Genomic DNA, 17,350 nt, shown 5'->3' with positions numbered 1-17,350 from the left:
TGGTTGCTAAGGAGACCTGTCTGTAGTCACTCAGCACGCCCTGGATTCAAACTCGCTACTCCAGGTGTGATAGTCAGCGTCAATACTCACTGAGATACCCAGACCCCCCTCCAACACTTATGTTTTTTAGAAAGAAAACGCCTGTGAACAACTTTGGTTACTGATTGCATATTTATTTATGCAAATGTCTAATGCATGTCAATAACCCGTAATACGCTTCCCTCGTCTCGTTCCAAACCCTGATGTGTTTTTTTTCTCTCCATGGAACACAAAAGTAATTTTCCTGTTTCGTTTAGGGTTTGGGTAAGAAGCAAGACTTTATAGGTTATGGTTTAGGTTTAGGGTTAAACTTTAAAACCGCACTTTGCACACGTTCTTAAGAAAAGCGATCTTTCGTGGTACTCCTATTAAAACTATGGTCAGATTTAGGGTTTGGTTAAGGAGGTTTACACTTTCGGTTCGGTTTAGGTTTGCGTTAGTGGTCAAGCTTAGGAAAAATCATAAAAAACATTGTTCGTTTATTTCTCTCAATGTGAGTAAAAGTAAAAAATTACGTTTTTGTACAGTGCGAGCCATCTTGTACTATAATGACGACTTGTCATGAGACTAAGAGATGCACACGTATGTCTCCCAGACATCTCTTTAAGAGTGTTTAATCTGGAAAGCAACTCAATCTAATTAACATCTGCTAAACATCTTAAAAACATCAGATTTACAAACATAACGTCTCCAAGAGATCTGCTGAATGTCTTATTAACATCTGAGAGGAAACGTCCTATAGACGTATTGCACATGAGCAAACAAAAACTAAAATACGTCTTCTAGATGTTAGCACACACATCAAACCCTAATAGCACACGGGCATCACCCAGATGTGGGCGGCTGTGGCTCGGGTGGTAGAGCGGGTCGGCCACTAATCGTAGGGTTGGCGGCCCACACGACTCCACATGCCGAAGTGTCCTTGGGCAAGACACTGAACCCCAAGTTGCTCCCAATGGCAGGCTAGCACCTTGTATGGCAGCTCTGCCATCATTGGTGTGTGAAAGGGTGAAAAGGTGAATGAGTCATAGTGTAATGTGCTAAATAACAAAATCGTGACCTGTAAAACCTTGTACAGAGTGCTCTGTGTTCTGAAAATGGACTTTCAGATAGATAGAAGCCCATTAATACCGAGTATTGAAACTGTGTTGCTCGGGCAATGGTGAGTGACGATCCTTTTATATCTTTCAGACAGAAAAAGACAAACCTGTGTTTTTACCACTGAGTAATTCTTTTCATCGAATTTGTGTCTCTCTCTCTCCTCCTGACTGAGAAAGCAGGCAATTGTGAATGGATGCCACAGCAGCATTACTGCTCTCAGATGGCTGTTTCCATAGCAACACAGAGACGGGTGGAGAGAGAGAGAGAGAGAGAGAGAGAGAGAGAGAGGGTATAAAAACACAGACGAGACTCTTAGTTTCTTAGTCGACACTCAAAATCTTGAGCTGCCTGCCAATAACAACAGCAACGACTAAGGACTAATCACTCATTCAAGTCCAAATTATCCAGTCTTTCGGTCATGATGCTAAGACCGAAGGATTTGTGTCAAGGCTCTGGCACAAAAACTTTCTTGGAGGCCATGCAGAGCGGCAAAGTTCACCTCGCTCGCTTCGTCCTGGACGCTTTGGATGGACGCATCATCAACTCAAGAGCTGAAAACGGTCGAACGCTACTCATGCATGCCGTGCGCCTTCAGGACAACTCTACCAGATCAAAGTTCACCCATTTGTTGCTGATAAAAGGTGCGGATGTGAACATTCGAGACGACCACGGCCGCACAGCCTTGAGTCTCGCATGTGAACAAGGCCACTTGGATGCCGTAAAGCTCCTCGTGCAGTTCAACGCCGATCCTGAAATCACGGACACTTGGGGAAACAGCGCGCTCATGTACGCCGCCTGCGGAGGACACAGTCGAGTCCTCGAGTTCCTGGTTAGGGCGTTCAAGAAGCTCGGGCTGTGGATAGAGCGCCCCAACCACGCAGGCCATTCCGCCGTGCAAGTAGCGGACTTCTTTGGACACAACCAGTGTGTTCAAGCCCTTAATGGTTGTGGAAAGAAGACGGTAAGTCTGACCAACAGCACTGGAGAACCCGCAGATGATCTCAGGTGGTCCAATCGGCTTCCCAAGCAAGTTCTAGAGCGCTTCTCCAAACAAATACAGGGCAAAAGCGAAGAACTTTTCCCAGCCTTGTTTCAGAGACAGCTACGCGTGGGAGACGGCAACAGCCTGCAAACTCGCTACAGATGTCAACCGCCGTCCCCTGACGGAGCGGATATGAACCACTGCCAAACTCTGAACAGATTGGTGGAGAGACGGCCAACTGAAGATGGACCGGATTTCTTCTTTACTTCAAGACATATTCAAAACTCTGTTCTGAAAGAAGTGGGCACCACCAGAAGAACGGATTTCAATCCAGAACGGCTCAAACATGAGAATGAAGATGCACCTCTCTGGGGAAAAGCCAAATCCATCAACGTAGACCTCTGCCGGAAACAGTCCTATCAAGGTGACGTTCATGAATTCAACAGGTCTGCCACTAAATTTAAAAGAGCGTCGCTTCAGGACGAGAAACCCCTTGTGGCAAAGTTCTACTGCCATGATAACATGAAGATAAATGATGCTGTGAAATCAGAACACCTTGGAGGATTTGAGAAATCACAGATTGGTGAGAGTAAAAGTAGAAAAGAGCGTGGTAGTACTCCCAAAGCTGGCAGACAGAACAAACTTCTCTTCCATCGGGAAGAACTTCAACCTGAGAGAATCATGCCTCATCCCACCGGACTCGCCGGACTTGGAACCAGACTGCTGCGCAGATTCACAGCTCCAGAATTCATGAGGCACATCACAGACTGCCCGACCGAGGAGGGTCAGAGTTCGAAAGGCAAAATGTCCCGGTCTGAAACCTTTCCATTCACACACACTCATCAGAGAGTGAACAGCCAGCCGAGTGTGGACAGCATCAGCGGGGTGAGATGCGAATTTGAGGGTAGCTCTGCTGTATTGCACTCCTAAATGTTTCTATTAAGATAACTTGGACTCTGTGGAAGCCTCATATGCGTATGAATTTACAGATGTTAAGTGACTTTAAGCGGCTTGCTAGCACACGTACATCATTTAATGCATTTACATCTGGAAGACGTATTTTTTAGGTTGTTTGCTCATCTGCAATATGTCCTTTGGACGTTACCTCACGGATGTCAATAAGACATTCATCAGATGTCTTTGAGATGTTTATGATCTTTTCAAGATGTTCAGCAGATGCTAACTGGAAAGAGATGCTTTCCTGTGTGTGTGTGTGTGTGTGTGTGTGTGTGTGTGTGTGTGTGTGTGTGTGTGTGTGTGTGTGTGTGTGTGTGTGAGTGTGTGCGTGTGTGTGAGTGTGTGTGTGTGTGAGTGAGTGTGTGCGAGTGTGTGTGTGTGCATGTGTGTGTGTGTGCGTGTGTGTGTGTGTGAGTGAGTGTGTGTGTGTGTGAGTGTGTGTGTGAGTGTGTGCACATGTGTGTGTGTGTGTGTGTGTGTGTGTGAGTGTGAGTGTGTGTGTGTGTGTGTGTGTGTGTGTGTGAGTGAGTGAGTGAGTGAGTGTGTGTGTGAGTGTGTGCAAGTGTAAGTGTGTGCGAGTATGTGTGTGCGTATGTGCATGATTCCGTGTGCGTGAGTGTGTGTCTGTGTGTGTGATTGTGTGTGTGCGTGCAAATGTGTTTGCGTGCAGGTGTGTTTGTGTGTGTGTGTGTGTGTGCGCGATTGTGTGTGTGTGTCTGTTTGTGTGTGTTCCTGATCTCGGAGATGAACATATGCAAACCTGGACATGACTCGCATCAGGGCGCCAATGCTCCGCTCATTGCTAGCTTCAAGCGCCGCTGTGCCCTCCACATGACTAGCATTGCAGATAGCGAATGTGAGAGCAATCCTGCTTTATTTAACTCAAAGTGCAATTATAAATATGTTGTTTAAAGATAGCTTGAGCACCGTGGAAGCCTCATCTTATTGTCTCTTCAGACTTATAATGAACAAATGTAATTATTATTATTATTATATATTTTGCACCGTTAAAGAGTGTTAAACATGTGTATAAAAAAAGCATCTGTGGAAGAAATAAATGGATATCAATAGAGGTTTTGTATATGCAGGATTTATTCGTTTAAAAAATGTACGTATATTTCTCTTTCCATGAACAACAAACACACCAACACAAGCGCACAAAACATGTTTTGGAGAGAAGGTGAGATGAGTCGTGCATTCACAGCGGCTCTGATCATTTCAACATCATATTCACAGAGCTGTGCAAAATATAAGGGGCCGTTCACACAGAACGTGTTCTTGCAAAACAGCTGCACAGAGCGCAACGGAATGGAATAGAAGATAGCGGCCATTGGACACATTTACTTATAACTTGAGACGCTATGGCTGACAAGCTTTAAAAAGGACCAAAATAAGTCATAAAGGTAAGAATTGTGTGCCATATTTAAGTTATTATTCACTGGTAATCTCTGCTGCGGCTCTCGAATCACAAATTCACAAACAACCTTAGCCGTGCCGTTGAGATGGAAAATAGGAACGCATACTGTGTGAACGCCCCTTAAATCAATCTCTCTCTCTCTTCTCTACACATGAACTTACAGGGTGAGAATTTTGGAAACGTCACAATGAATGCTGCATTCAAAGTGTAAACACACACACACACACACACACACACACTCACTCTCTCACACACACACACTCACTCTCTCACACAAACACTCTCACTCAATTCAATTTCAATTTCAATTTCAATTTCAAATTTGCTTTATTAGCATGACTGTGTAACACAATGTTGCCAAAGCATCAACATGCAGCCTAACCACTCTCTCACACACACACACTCACTCTCTCACACACACACACTCACTCTCTCACACACACACTCTCACTCTCTCACACACACACACTCACTCTCTCACACACACACACTCACTCTCTCTCACACACACTCTCACACACACACACACACATTAAATAACATTGCAAACAAATGCAAATATGGGTATGATTATGTACATTATTTGTTCGCCTGACACTTTTACAGGAGCCGTTTCAAGCTCAGGTGCAATATTTACACTTTACAAACCATTCACAGCACCCTTTTGAAAAGCAGGTGCCCAATCCAATGGAAAAAATAATAAGTCTTTAAAATATGTACAATTACTTACAATGCCTCATAAAAACCTTTTTCACTTGTCAGTGCAGAAAAAAAATGACATCAGTTTTGTCGTTAGCTTCCTTTCCTCAAATTAAGATTTAAGCGAAATGTGCCATGGTTCAGCCATGCCAGTATTAAGCATCGGTTTGCGGTGGTAAAACACAGTCTTTCAAGCCCACACTGAATGGTGCTGGTACTGGAGGGGAATCTGCTAAATAAAGACCCCATTTTAGACCCCATGAAGTGGCTTGGCATGCGCACATTTCTTCCATCTGTTGCCGTAATTGTCCAGAAACATGCAGGTTGAACATCAATAACATCAGATGCCAACCTGCGCCATATAGGCACCAAATGTCATTCGCGAGTTGAGTGAAACTTCTGTGAAACTTTAGAGGGTTCTGTGAAATTTTAGGGGGTTCTGTGAAACTTTAGGGGGTACTGTGAAATTTTAGAGGGTTCTGTGAAACTTTAGAGGGTTCTGTGAAACTTTAGGGGGTACTGTGAAACTTTAGAGGGTTTTGTGAAACTTTAGAGGGTTCTGTGAAACTTTAGGGGGTACTGTGAAACTTTAGAGGGTTTTGTGAAACTTTAGGGGTTCTGTGAAACTTTAGGGGGTTCTGTGAAACTTTAGGGGGTACTGTGAAACTTTAGAGGGTTTTGTGAAACTTTAGGGGTTCTGTGAAATTTTAGAGGGTTCTGTGAAACTTTAGAGGGTTCTGTGAAACTTTAGGGGGTACTGTGAAACTTTAGGGGGTTCTGTGAAACTTTAGAGGGTTCTGTGAAACTTTAGGGGGTACTGTGAAATTTTAGAGGGTTCTGTGAAACTTTAGAGGGTTCTGTGAAATTTTAGGGGGTTCTGTGAAACTTTAGGGGGTACTCTGAAATTTTAGAGGGTTCTGTGAAACTTTAGAGGGTTCTGTGAAACTTTAGGGGGTTCTGTGAAACTTTAGGGGGTTCTGTGAAACTTTAGAGGGTTCTGTGAAACTTTAGGGGGTACTCTGAAATTTTAGAGGGTTCTGTGAAACTTTAGAGGGTTCTGTGAAACTTTAGGGGGTTCTGTGAAACCTTAGAGGGTTCTGTGAAACTTTAGGGGGTTCTGTGAAACTTTAGGGGGTTCTGTAAAACTTTAGAGGGTTCTGTGAAACTTTAGGGGGTTCTGTGAAACTTTAGGGGGTTCTGTGAAACTTTAGAGGGATCTGTGAAACTTTAGGGGGTTCTGTGAAACTTTAGAGGGTTCTGTGAAACTTTAGAGGGATATGGTAAACTTTAGGGGGTTCTGTGAAACTTTAGAGGGTTCTGTGAAACTGTAGGGGTTCTGTGAAATTTTAGGGGGTTCTGTGAAACTTTAGAGGGTTCTGTGAAACTTTAGGGGGTTCTGTGAAACTTCAGGGGTTCTGTGAAATTTTAGGGGGTTCTGTGAAACTTTAGGGGGTTCTGTGAAACTTTAGAGGGTTCTGTGAAACTTTAGGGGGTTCTGTAAAACTTTAGGGGGTTCTGTGAAACTTTAGGGGTTCTGTGAAACTTTAGAGGGTTCTGTGAAACTTTAGAGGGATCTGTGAAACTTTAGGGGGTTCTGTGAAACTTTAGAGGGTTCTGTGAAACTTTAGGGGTTCTGTGAAATTTTAGGGGGTTCTGTGAAACTTTAGAGGGTTCTGTGAAACTTTAGGGGGTTCTGTGAAACTTAGGGGTTCTGTGAAATTTTAGGGGGTTCTGTGAAACTTTAGAGGGTTCTGTGAAACTTTAGGGGTTTCTGTGAAACTTTAGGGGGTTCTGTGAAACATTTTTCACATTATTGGCATTTCATTCTGAAATCATGAGATTCTTCTTCTTAGGGGTCGCCACAGCGGACCCTCCGTGATCCGCATATTTTTGGCTTGCCACAGGTTTTACTCTGAAATCATGAGATTAATCATGATTATTTTGTTCCATTGACAGTCGTTAGAAATAAAAAGAAATCTGCACTTAATTGAATATGTTATGAAAAGAAAACGGTTGCACATCACTAATCTCCGTTACGCTGCTTTAAGACAATATTGATTGGGAAAGTGCTATTCAAATACACATTAAATTGAACTGAAAATATTTTCCTTTGGGATTAGACATCTTATATTTTCATAATTATAATTTTACTTTAATACAATCACAATGGGGGGTCTGGGTATCTCAGTGGTAAAGACGCTGACTATCACACCTGGAATAGCAAGAGTGACTCCAGCCAGGTCTCCTTAGCAACCAAATTGGCCCGGTTGCTAGGGAGGTTAGAGTCACACGGGGTAACCTCCTCGTGGTCGCTATAATGTGGTTCTCGCTCATCACATTTACTATTTTGCATCAAACAGTTGGAAAACACTTGGTAAGGACTACTTAGTCGTTATGGTCATTAAGCATTGGGAAAAATGTGTTAAACAGACCTGAGAGTACTTCCAAAGTAACGAAATGCACCTAAATGCACCAAAACAACCACCTTAATCCTTATTCCTCTGAAGAAAAACAGACTAGCTGCCCAACAAAGCCACTCATTTTGCTCCTGGTTTTTATTTTCCACTCGGCAGGGCATCTAACACTGTGAGGGGCCCTCAGGGGCCTCCGTGTGACGAGCTGGCGAAAACAAAGGGAACTTCAGCAGCGAGACATGCGCTTGCGGTATTGCTCCACTAGGGGCACCAGGCACTGCGGCGAGCTGGCTTGCAGGAGGAACGGATGCTCCAGGAGGTCGGTGGCGCTGGCTCGCTCCAGTGGATCTCGCATCAACATACGGTCCAGAAAATCCTTCAGCACCGGAGACACCTGAGCAGAAACAGAAACACAGGGCTTTAGGAGAAACAAATGACACCAAAGACAAAGCCTTGTACCAATGAGCTTGTTGGAAAGTTGTATTCATTGAAATTAGTCAGGAGGAGGAAATGCCCTTCTGATGGGCATATAATCCTTCATCTAATCTAAAGCATCTCCATGACAACTGCATTATGTCCCGCATTTCTCCAGCAACTTTTAACCACCAACTGACCTTGATTATCATCTAAAATTCATTTTAGCTTCATAATGCAAATTTACATTTTCTGGAGAAGCAGTAAATGAGATCTGAGGTAAAGATGGTTAGATTTAAAATATTTAAACTTTTAAAAATGTTCAAAAGCTCATTTTCTGAAAGTGAACTCAATATTGGACAAATAATTCTGATAGTTTATATTCTTGATAAAACTCCAGAACGTTCTGAGAAAGCCATTCAGCCGACTTTATTCATCTATAGAACAGGGTATGTCTAATTTAAGTTTGTGTAAAGGAAAGGCATATATAGGTCTAAAAAAAATTTTTTTTTTTTTTTTTTTTGTTTGGTAATTTATTTTCTTTAATGCTTTTTTCATTTCGTAATTAATTTTTTTATTTAATGTTTTTTTTTGTTTCGTAATTATTATTTTTTTATTTAATGCTTATTTTTGTTTGGTAATTAATATTATTTAATTTAATGCTTTTTTTCATTTCGTAATTAATTTTTTTCATTTAATGCTTTTTTCATTTCGTAATATTTTTTTTAATTTAAAGCTTTTTTGGTTTGGTAATTTATTTTCTTTAATTTAATGCTTTTTTCATTTCGTAATTAATTTTTTTATTTAATGTTTTTTTTTGTTTCGTAATTATAATTTTTTTATTTAATGCTTATTTTTGTTTGGTAATTAATATTATTTAATTTAATGCTTTTTTCATTTCGTAATTAATTTTTTTAATTTAATGCTTTTTTTCATTTCGTAATTAATTTTTTTATTTAATGTTTTTTTTTCGTTTCGTAATTATTATTTTTTTATTTAATGCTTTTTTTTGTTTGGTAATGTATTTTTTTAATTTAAAGCTTTTTTGTTTGGTAATTTATTTTATTTAATTTAATGCTTCTTCATTTCGTAATTTATTTTTTTAATTGAATGTTTTTTTTTTGTTTCGTAATTAGTTTTTTTCATTTAATGCTTTTTTTTGTTTGGAATTCATTTTTTTAATTTAATGCTTTTTTCGTTTCGTAATTAATTTTTTTATTTAATGCTTTTTTTTGTGTGTGAAAAGCACTCATTTTAATTACCAATTTTCCACCTGTTGTCTTAAACAGATAATTGCGGGATGGCAAATGGGCTGGTGGAGGAAGTCGTAGATGGTAAAAGTTTGGATTTGTGGAATTTTTTTTTACCACTTCAGGTTTTTTGCTTTTTCGTTTCTTTTGAAGTGCAATCTGAAATTAAAAATCTCATTGGTTTACGTTTTTGAGAATATGTGGGAAAATTCCCCAAGATTGAATTGCCGTTATTTATTTCCTCGCAATGCCTGTAATAGCGACACTAACTGCGCCAGGCAAATAACATTGGCATTTGTGAATCTTGTGCATTCTTGTGGGAAGGGTGACAATGACTTGGCGCAGCACTGTACCAGCGGACATTGGGTGGTTTTTGAAATACGCTTCATTATGTTTCTTATGGATGTCTGTACATCACTATATTTCACTGGAGAGTTTTACCTGATTATCGTTGCGTACGGTTGGCGCCGGCTCGTCTCTCAGTCTCTTCATGGCTGCCACAGGCGTTTCACTGAAGTATGGAGGTTCTCCATCCACCATCTCCACCACCATGATGCCCAAAGACCAAACATCCACCTGGAGAGTTCAGCCGACACATATTCTTAATGAGTGATAACTCTATATGTCTGACGATCACATTGACATCTAATCAATGACATCTTATTATTACCTCAGTGCCGTAAGGTGACTTTGAGATGACCTCTGGTGCCATCCAGTACGGAGTGCCCACTAAAGACTTCCTCTTCGGAATATCTTTACTGATCTGGGCACAAAATCCAAAGTCCGACAGCTTGATCTACATCAGGGGAAGACATCACAGCATTAAAAGAAGTGTGTTTAAGTTCGGTTTGAGAAGTGATATCATATTTAACAGGTTCATGTGGGATTTGGGGAAGAGCTGGACTCACTCTGCCGTCCAATGAGAGCAGGATAGAGTCGCTCTTGATGTCTCGATGGATGACGCCTTGCGAGTGGAGATACGCGAGCGCCTGCAGCACGGCTTCACACACTGTAGCGATCTGTTCCTCGCTCAACCTGAATATACAATGACACAAAACCAAGTGTATCATAAGAGACCTGTGCTTGAGCTTTTGGGGTCGTTGCCATATAAGGTGTCCGAGGTGATCTCAGCCGGGGAAATCTTTCAACCAAATCTACTAACACACGTGTCACATTCGTCGAAATTAAATCTTTGTGTCCGTGTTGGTTTCACACATTTTCAAAAACACTTATAGCATTTTCAAACAATAATAAATACAATTTATTGATTAAAATAATACATTTTAACGACTTTAAAAATGTGAAGTGGTGTAACCGTCATGTACAGTAAAGGGTGTTAAAATACTTTCCTCAAAAAAAAAATTTAATACATTTTACACAGTATTAAATATCTAAAGTGGTCCTCTATATTTTATGTGAGGGGTTTTATTTCTATTTTTTATTTTAAAAAAAATATTTTATGGTCAACAAAATGCCATCCTACATGTTGGTAAAAATATTTAAAAAAAAAATAATAATAATAATAATATATATATATATATATATATATATATATATATATATATATATATATATACACACATGTGCATAATTGTTGTTGTTATTATTATTAAGACAAAATTATTTCACTGCTTAATTTTGTTTTAAGAAATAATTCTAAAAAATTATTCTTCACTACTCATGCCCATTATAATACTGTATATATATATATATATATACATGTATATATATATATATATATATATTTACCAACATATAGGATGCCATTTTATTGACCAGAAAAAAAAATATATATATATATAATTTTTTTTAAAACAGTATTAAAGATCTAAAGTGGTCCTCTCTATTTTATGTGGGGGTTTATATATATATATATATATATATTTATTTATTTTTCAACAAAATGGCAACCTACATGTTGGTAAATATATAAAAATATATATAACTATACTGTACATATATATATATATATATATATGTACAGTATACACACTTGAAAAAAAAGAAAAAAAAGTGACTTTGAACTCAGTAATTCAAAACATGTTCATCACAGTAGAGGTGTATTCAAGTGGTGTTCTGTGATTGCACATTTAATGTATTTTTGTATTTTTGATTAATAGATGGGGGGGGTATCACATCATTGACCCTTAGGCCACCAAGCAAGCACTGACAACACCCTAGCAACCACCTAACAACACCCTAGCAACCAGCTAGAAGACCCTAACATCTTTGCATGCTCATTCGTTCAGTTTGTAAGCGTTTGTTCTCTCTATATGGAGTTAAAAAAAAACGTTTCAAACGCTTCATGAAATATTGGAAGACATTTGAGAATGTGGAAGAGACCGACTTTGATGAGATGCAGGCCAACGAGCAAGTACCAATTAAATGTTCATGCCATATAATTGCCTGTAAATGATTCCCAAACATTTTGCTTAACTAAACTAATCTGGTTCTGTTGTGACTTGTGTCCTCTGTATAATCAGTCCTGTTGGTAAAAGTGCTGTACTCAGTGCGGCTCAGGTCAGATCTTGTGCTACTCTGATGCCAGTCCCAGTTTGCAGTTTGAGTCCTGAGGGACGTGACATACAGAGAGAGCCAAGAGTGTTTGTGTGGATCATGTTACATATACTCCTTCATCAAACAAGAGAGAGCTGCATTTACCAAACTTAACACATCACTAATCAGATTCCCCCCTCATGTCACCACAACATATTCCAATCTGACTGTATAATCAAATTAAAGCTTTCACCATAGGATCCAGAGTGTGCAAGACAGGGCGTGCTGAGTGACTCCAGCCAGGTCTCCTTAGCAACCAAATTGGCCTGGTTGCTAGGGAGGGTAGAGTCACATGGGGTAACCTCCTCGTTGTCGCTATAATGTGGTTTTCGCTCTCGGTGGGGCGTGTGGTGAGTGACTCCAGCCAGGTCTCCTTAGCAACCAAATTGGCCCGGTTGCTAGGGAGGGTAGAGTCACATGGGGTAACCTCCTTGTGGTCACTATAATGTGGTTCTCGCTCTCGGTGGGGCGTGTGGCGAGTTGTGCATGGATGCCGCGGAGAAAAGCGAGAAGCCTCCACACGCGCTACGTCTCCACGGTAACGCGCTCAACAAGTCACGTGATAAGATGCACAGATTGACGGTCTCAGGCGCGGATTGACGGTCTAATACGTGGAGACAACTGAGATTCGTCCTCCGCCACCCGGATTGAGGCGGGTCACTACACCACCACGAGGACTTGGAGCGCATTGGGAATTGGGCGTGCCAACTTGGGCGGGAAAAAGGGGAGAAAATCCCCCCAAATTTTAACTGTTCAGTTTGTATATAAACGAACAAAAATTGCGTTCACTGCAATGCATTTAGAATGGAAGTCTATGAGTACCTGAGGGCTTAAAAGCAGAAATGTGAAGCTAAATGTTTCCATGTTGCAGATGCTGTCGGTAGATCTTGTATTGAACATTCCTTTAACTAGAAGACTAAACCCACCCGTGGCGCAGTGGGGCATTTCTTCTGAACGCTACTGAGAACACACTGAAAGCCGAAAAAACCTCAAGACAACACCATTTGAGAAACTGCCAGTATACCTGGTTTCTGACACAATGTTGGTTAAAGCTCCTCCCTGAAGATATTCCATGATTACCCAGAGTTCCTCCTCCACAAGAGCGCTCTTGAACATCTCCACCACGTTCCTGTGCTGATAGTCTCTCATGATCACCACCTGTGAACAAACCAGAACGTTTTTTATTCATAATATTGAGTTGAGGGCTCCATTAAATCTTGAAGACAAGTTTGGTCAAAGTTCTCTTGTTCAACCTTGTTTTACCTCATTGAAGAGAAGTTCTCGGCGCTGTTGTCTCCTCAAATCCATCATCTTGACCGCCACCACCCGTCCGCTGTGTTTCTCGCAGGCGATGCACACCACACCCGTGGAACCTTCTCCGATCTTCACAAAGTTCTCCAGGTACGAGCGCGGGTCTCCTTTGTCCACCACCATCTGCAAGGCGGCCTTGAACTGATCATGGGTCACTTTGGGCGGGTCGGGCGGGGGTCGTGGCGAGGGGTGTTGAGGGGGTCTGAATGCAGGGGAACAGGTTCCTGGGGGGCTGTTGGCCAGGGAACCGGTGGGTGAGGGTCTGGGCTGGGACGGGCTGTCCTGTCTGGGGTAGAGTCCTGGGTTTGGGCAGCCAGAGTGTCTCATAAAGGGATCTGGACCGGTGGGTCGATAACTAATGTTGGGAGAGAGTCCTATAGTGTAGCTAGAAGAAGAACGGATGGTTTTGTGTGGTCTGGTGCCACTCACGAGTGGACTGCTGGTACCGCTGTGCATATAGCCGGGTTGGTGCCTCATAGCGTCGGACTGTATCATTGTAAAACACAGAACACATAAATGGCAACATTGACCATCAATTCGGTTAGTATGTATTTAAGCGAGACAGCCTCGAACAATGCATGTATGTTTACCTTCAGGTCATATGAGGAGTACGGTCTCCCAGGGCTGTTTTGCAGGTGTACCAATAGTCTGTTTGCAGTTCTCATATCAGGAGTGAGACCCCCGCTGTCTCCGTGAGGTTGCTGCATGGGCATCGTGGGACTGTAGAAATAGGTAACGGGTCTGTGGTTGTGTGTGAACACAATGGGAAACTCTCTTCTCATCATGAGTCTCTCGGTCGGACTCCCAACATCTCCACCCACATACATAGTTCTGAGGGGCTCTGGGAACGGGATGGGGGGTGGAGGAGGTGCGGGAAGGACCGGATGAGGTGGAGGCCCCTCCAAAGAGCTCGTGCTGACTTCATAGGTGGACTTTGCTCGGGGCAGCACGCCGTTGGGCTGGAGCATGATGCTTTTCTTTAGACCCATGTACGGTGTCCCGCTTTCGCTGTGGATGATCCGTGAACTGTCGCCCCAGTGAGGGTCCGGTTCATCCCGAGATGGCTCCAGTCCTTCATACTGATACGTGTCGCCCTCGGTCACCTCCCCGAGGCGGCCGAGTGACTGTGCTCTCTTGCGTGCCGACGGGCTGCTCTTGCGCAGAGAGTTGGAGCTGGTGACCGACAGGCGGTTCATGTCTGACAGCATGGCTGAGATGTAGTCTCCATGGCCAATCATACTCCCTCGCACGATGGTCTGCGGAGGACGAGAGGGAGGTTTTGATTAATGTGAACTGAAATCAGCTGCTATTTAAAGAGCATGTGGAAACACCAGGGTGGGGATGAACTCCAAATCACACTTTCTATCTTTAATAGATTTGGACAACAAAAATAGATCAGCGTCCCGTCACTGATCTATATTTCGAACCTCTTTGAGAAGCCATGACATCTATGTGTCTGTATTACATATTTGAAGCATTTTATAAGTATACTGACAGTTGTCAAGAGCTTCATTCACGGTGGCTTTGATGCAAGTGACGTGAGGTTCACATAAACATCTAGAAAATAGACATTTTTATATGGTCTCATGGCACATTCAGAGATAGACGGACATATAGCAAGATGCAGAGACAAAGGATGAGTGATATGTGTTTTAACAACATCTCTGCCAGCGAGCAAAGGTGCAATATTCATGAAAAATAGCCCAGAATAACAGCGCAGAGTCCTGTCATTTCTGTGCATTATTAGAAATGAACATGCAGCGTTGATTTTGCGTCATCATTTCGATATCTCTGCCAAGTATGAACCAAAGTGCCCTTCAAAAACTGCTCCTATGTAAAAATTACACAGGACGTCCAAAGCAAGCTCTTAAGCATTTGGCTTGCATGGAGCATATTAATGTACTTGGGGTTAGTGCATTAAATCACTAAAGCTTAGGGAATAAACTTCCTGGTGTAACTCATCCTTCTGGAAACAATGTCTTAGAATAGGATTAAGACTTGTGTTCTCTAGTGAGACAAGAGCCCAAACTGGATCAAGGGTTGCAAGCTTGAAGGTGGTAGTATAATGATATTTATGAGTCGGCGTGCTATAGAAAAATAGATATTGCATTAGTACATTACTGTAAGTTAAGATGTCTCATATATTGCTTATCCTTATTAACGCAAGCGCCATCTTTGATTTTTAATGGGAATGGAAACGAGGCCGTGTGGGATAGACAGTCTCTCCAATGGTCTGAACTGCAGTGTAAAGTGTTTTTGGATCGTTCCACGGACAAAACATTGATAAAATATCCGTCCAAGAACATTTAGTATATGAAGAACTCCAGACAACATGAGTTGTGGAAAGTCAGATGTGATCTAGGAGCTTTATACAGTTCGTGTTATTGAAGAGACTGTAAGTCTATCCCTTACAGCCTCATTTCCATTCCTATAAAAAAATCAAAAGATGGGGGGCCTGGGAGGCTCAGCGAGTATTGACGCTGACTATAACCCCTAGGTGTGCTGAGTGACTCCAGCCAGGTCTCCTAAGCAACCAAATTGGCCCTGTTGCTAGGGAGGGTAGTGTCACATGGGGTAACCTCCTCATGGTCAATTACTGAATTGTAATCCATATGTCATCCAGCAGTAATGTTGAACATTTGCCCACATGTGTGATGTATGTAATTCTCACCTTCTTTGGTTTGAGCTCCACTGGTGTAATTCTGGACGGGTCCACCATCGGTTTGGGTCTGCGGAGGTTCTCGATTAAACTCTGCCATTGTGTAGGAAGGCCGACGAAGACTCCTCGCTTTGCATCAAAAGACGTGTGAACACGATGCTCAAAGTTCTTCGGTGCTGAAATCTCTGGCCTCTTCTTTTTCTTTTTGCGAAACATTGTCAGATACCAGCAGAGACCTTTCAGAAGAAAGAAACGGGAGAAAATGCTTACAAATGGATATTTTAGGGGGTCTGGGTATCTCAGCGAGTATTGACGCTGACTATCACACCTGGAGTTGCGGGTTTGAATCCAGGGCGTGCTGAGCGACTCCAGCCAGGTCTCCTTAGCAACCAAATTGGCCCGGTTGCTAGGGAGGGTAGAGTCACATGGGGTAACCTCCTCATGGTCGCTATAATGTGGTTCTCGCTCTCGGTGGGGTGCGTGATGAGTTGTGCGTGGATGCCGCGGAGAATAGCATGAAGCCACGTTGCCGTGGTAATGCACTCAACAAGTCACGTGATAAGATGCACAGATTGACGGTCTCGTCCTCCAACACCCGGATTGAGGCAAGTCACTTCGCCACCACGAGGACTTAGAGTGCATTGGGATTCGGGTGGCGGAGGACGAATTGGGATTCGGGTGACTTGTTGAGTGCGTTACCACGGCAACGTGGCAACGTGGCTTCATGCTATTCTCCGTGGGATCCACGCACAACTCATCACGTGCCCCATTGAGAGCGAGAACCACATTATAGCAACCACGAGGAGGTTACCCCATGTGACTCTACCCTCCCTAGCAACTGGGCCAATTTTGGTTGCTAAGGAGACCTGGCTGGAGTCACTCAGCATGCCCTGGATTCGAACTCACGACTCCAGGTGTGGTAGGATTTTATAAATGTTTTACTTTTGAAGATCTTTCTGTGCCTGTAACATTAAGGACAGACCAAGTTAATGTTTTTAACATTATATATATCAACTTTAAACACCTTATCTTCCTTTTACACCACCTTAGATATCGATATCGGCAAAATCCACTATCGGACGACCTCTAATAACGGTATTAATTAAGGAACACAGAAACTGAGTGATTCTACATGAATGTACCCAGTTATCAATATATGTATATTGATATATAGAGTGGTGGTGGCGTAGTGGTCTAAAGCACATAACTGGTAATCAGAAGGTTGCTGGTTCGATCCCCACAGTCACCACCATTGTGTCCTTGAGTAAGGCACTTAACTCCAGGTTGCTCCGGGGGGATTGTCCCTGTAATAAGGGCACTGTAAGTCGCTTTGGATAAAAGCGTCTGCCAAATGCATACATGTAAATGTAAATGTAAATATATCTCCAAACAAACGTCAAATTACCATGGTACTTCAGGTAGTTTTTGATAGGGGCTTTTCTATTTTTGTCAGTCCTTTTTTTGCATATCACCGTTGCACTAAAGCCAAAGACCAAAATGTGTTGCATCAAGGCAAAAGGAATATAAGTCATCACATTTATTCTTAGAATA

At 42.1% G+C, this 17,350-nt stretch overlaps 2 protein-coding genes across 4 annotated transcripts in view; one reads left to right on the top strand and one right to left on the bottom strand.

The window, feature by feature from the left end:
- The first annotated feature begins 1,561 nt into the window (after positions 1-1,561).
- LOC127662267 (uncharacterized) lies at positions 1,562-3,052 on the top strand. The gene has a single exon (XM_052153398.1). The coding sequence runs from the start codon at positions 1,562-1,564 to the stop codon at positions 3,050-3,052; it is 1,491 nt and encodes a 496-aa protein (XP_052009358.1).
- A 1,117-nt stretch (positions 3,053-4,169) lies between these two features.
- The window catches only part of LOC127662349 (serine/threonine-protein kinase PAK 4-like), a 24,540-nt gene continuing 11,359 nt past the window's right edge, over positions 4,170-17,350 (bottom strand). The window contains exons 2-11 of one of the 3 annotated variants that reach the window (XR_007972873.1): positions 15,812-16,035; positions 13,731-14,396; positions 13,093-13,626; positions 12,854-12,987; positions 10,182-10,308; positions 9,944-10,069; positions 9,715-9,849; positions 6,322-8,003; positions 4,879-6,281; positions 4,170-4,742 (exon numbers count right to left, since the gene is read on the bottom strand). Coding sequence is in view for 1 of the 3 variants with exons in the window: in XM_052153479.1 (XP_052009439.1) it covers positions 7,836-8,003; positions 9,715-9,849; positions 9,944-10,069; positions 10,182-10,308; positions 12,854-12,987; positions 13,093-13,626; positions 13,731-14,396; positions 15,812-16,015 (2,094 nt within the window). In the remaining 2 variants the exon portion in view is untranslated. Of the gene's footprint in view, positions 8,004-9,714; positions 9,850-9,943; positions 10,070-10,181; positions 10,309-12,853; positions 12,988-13,092; positions 13,627-13,730; positions 14,397-15,811; positions 16,036-17,350 lie in introns of all 3 variants that reach the window. The other 2 variants (XR_007972872.1, XM_052153479.1) reach the window with 2 other exon arrangements.

Source organism: Xyrauchen texanus, chromosome 22, assembly GCF_025860055.1.
Source record: "Xyrauchen texanus isolate HMW12.3.18 chromosome 22, RBS_HiC_50CHRs, whole genome shotgun sequence".
Lineage (NCBI taxonomy): Eukaryota > Metazoa > Chordata > Actinopteri > Cypriniformes > Catostomidae > Xyrauchen > Xyrauchen texanus.
Note: the sequence above shows the minus strand (reverse complement) of the source record. Positions and strands in the feature narration are given on the sequence as shown.

What these genes read in the sequence shown, in the direction of transcription:
- LOC127662267 (XM_052153398.1), top strand. Translation starts at nt 1,562, where the DNA reads ATGCTAAGACCGAAGGATTTGTGTCAAGGCTCTGGCACAAAAACTTTC.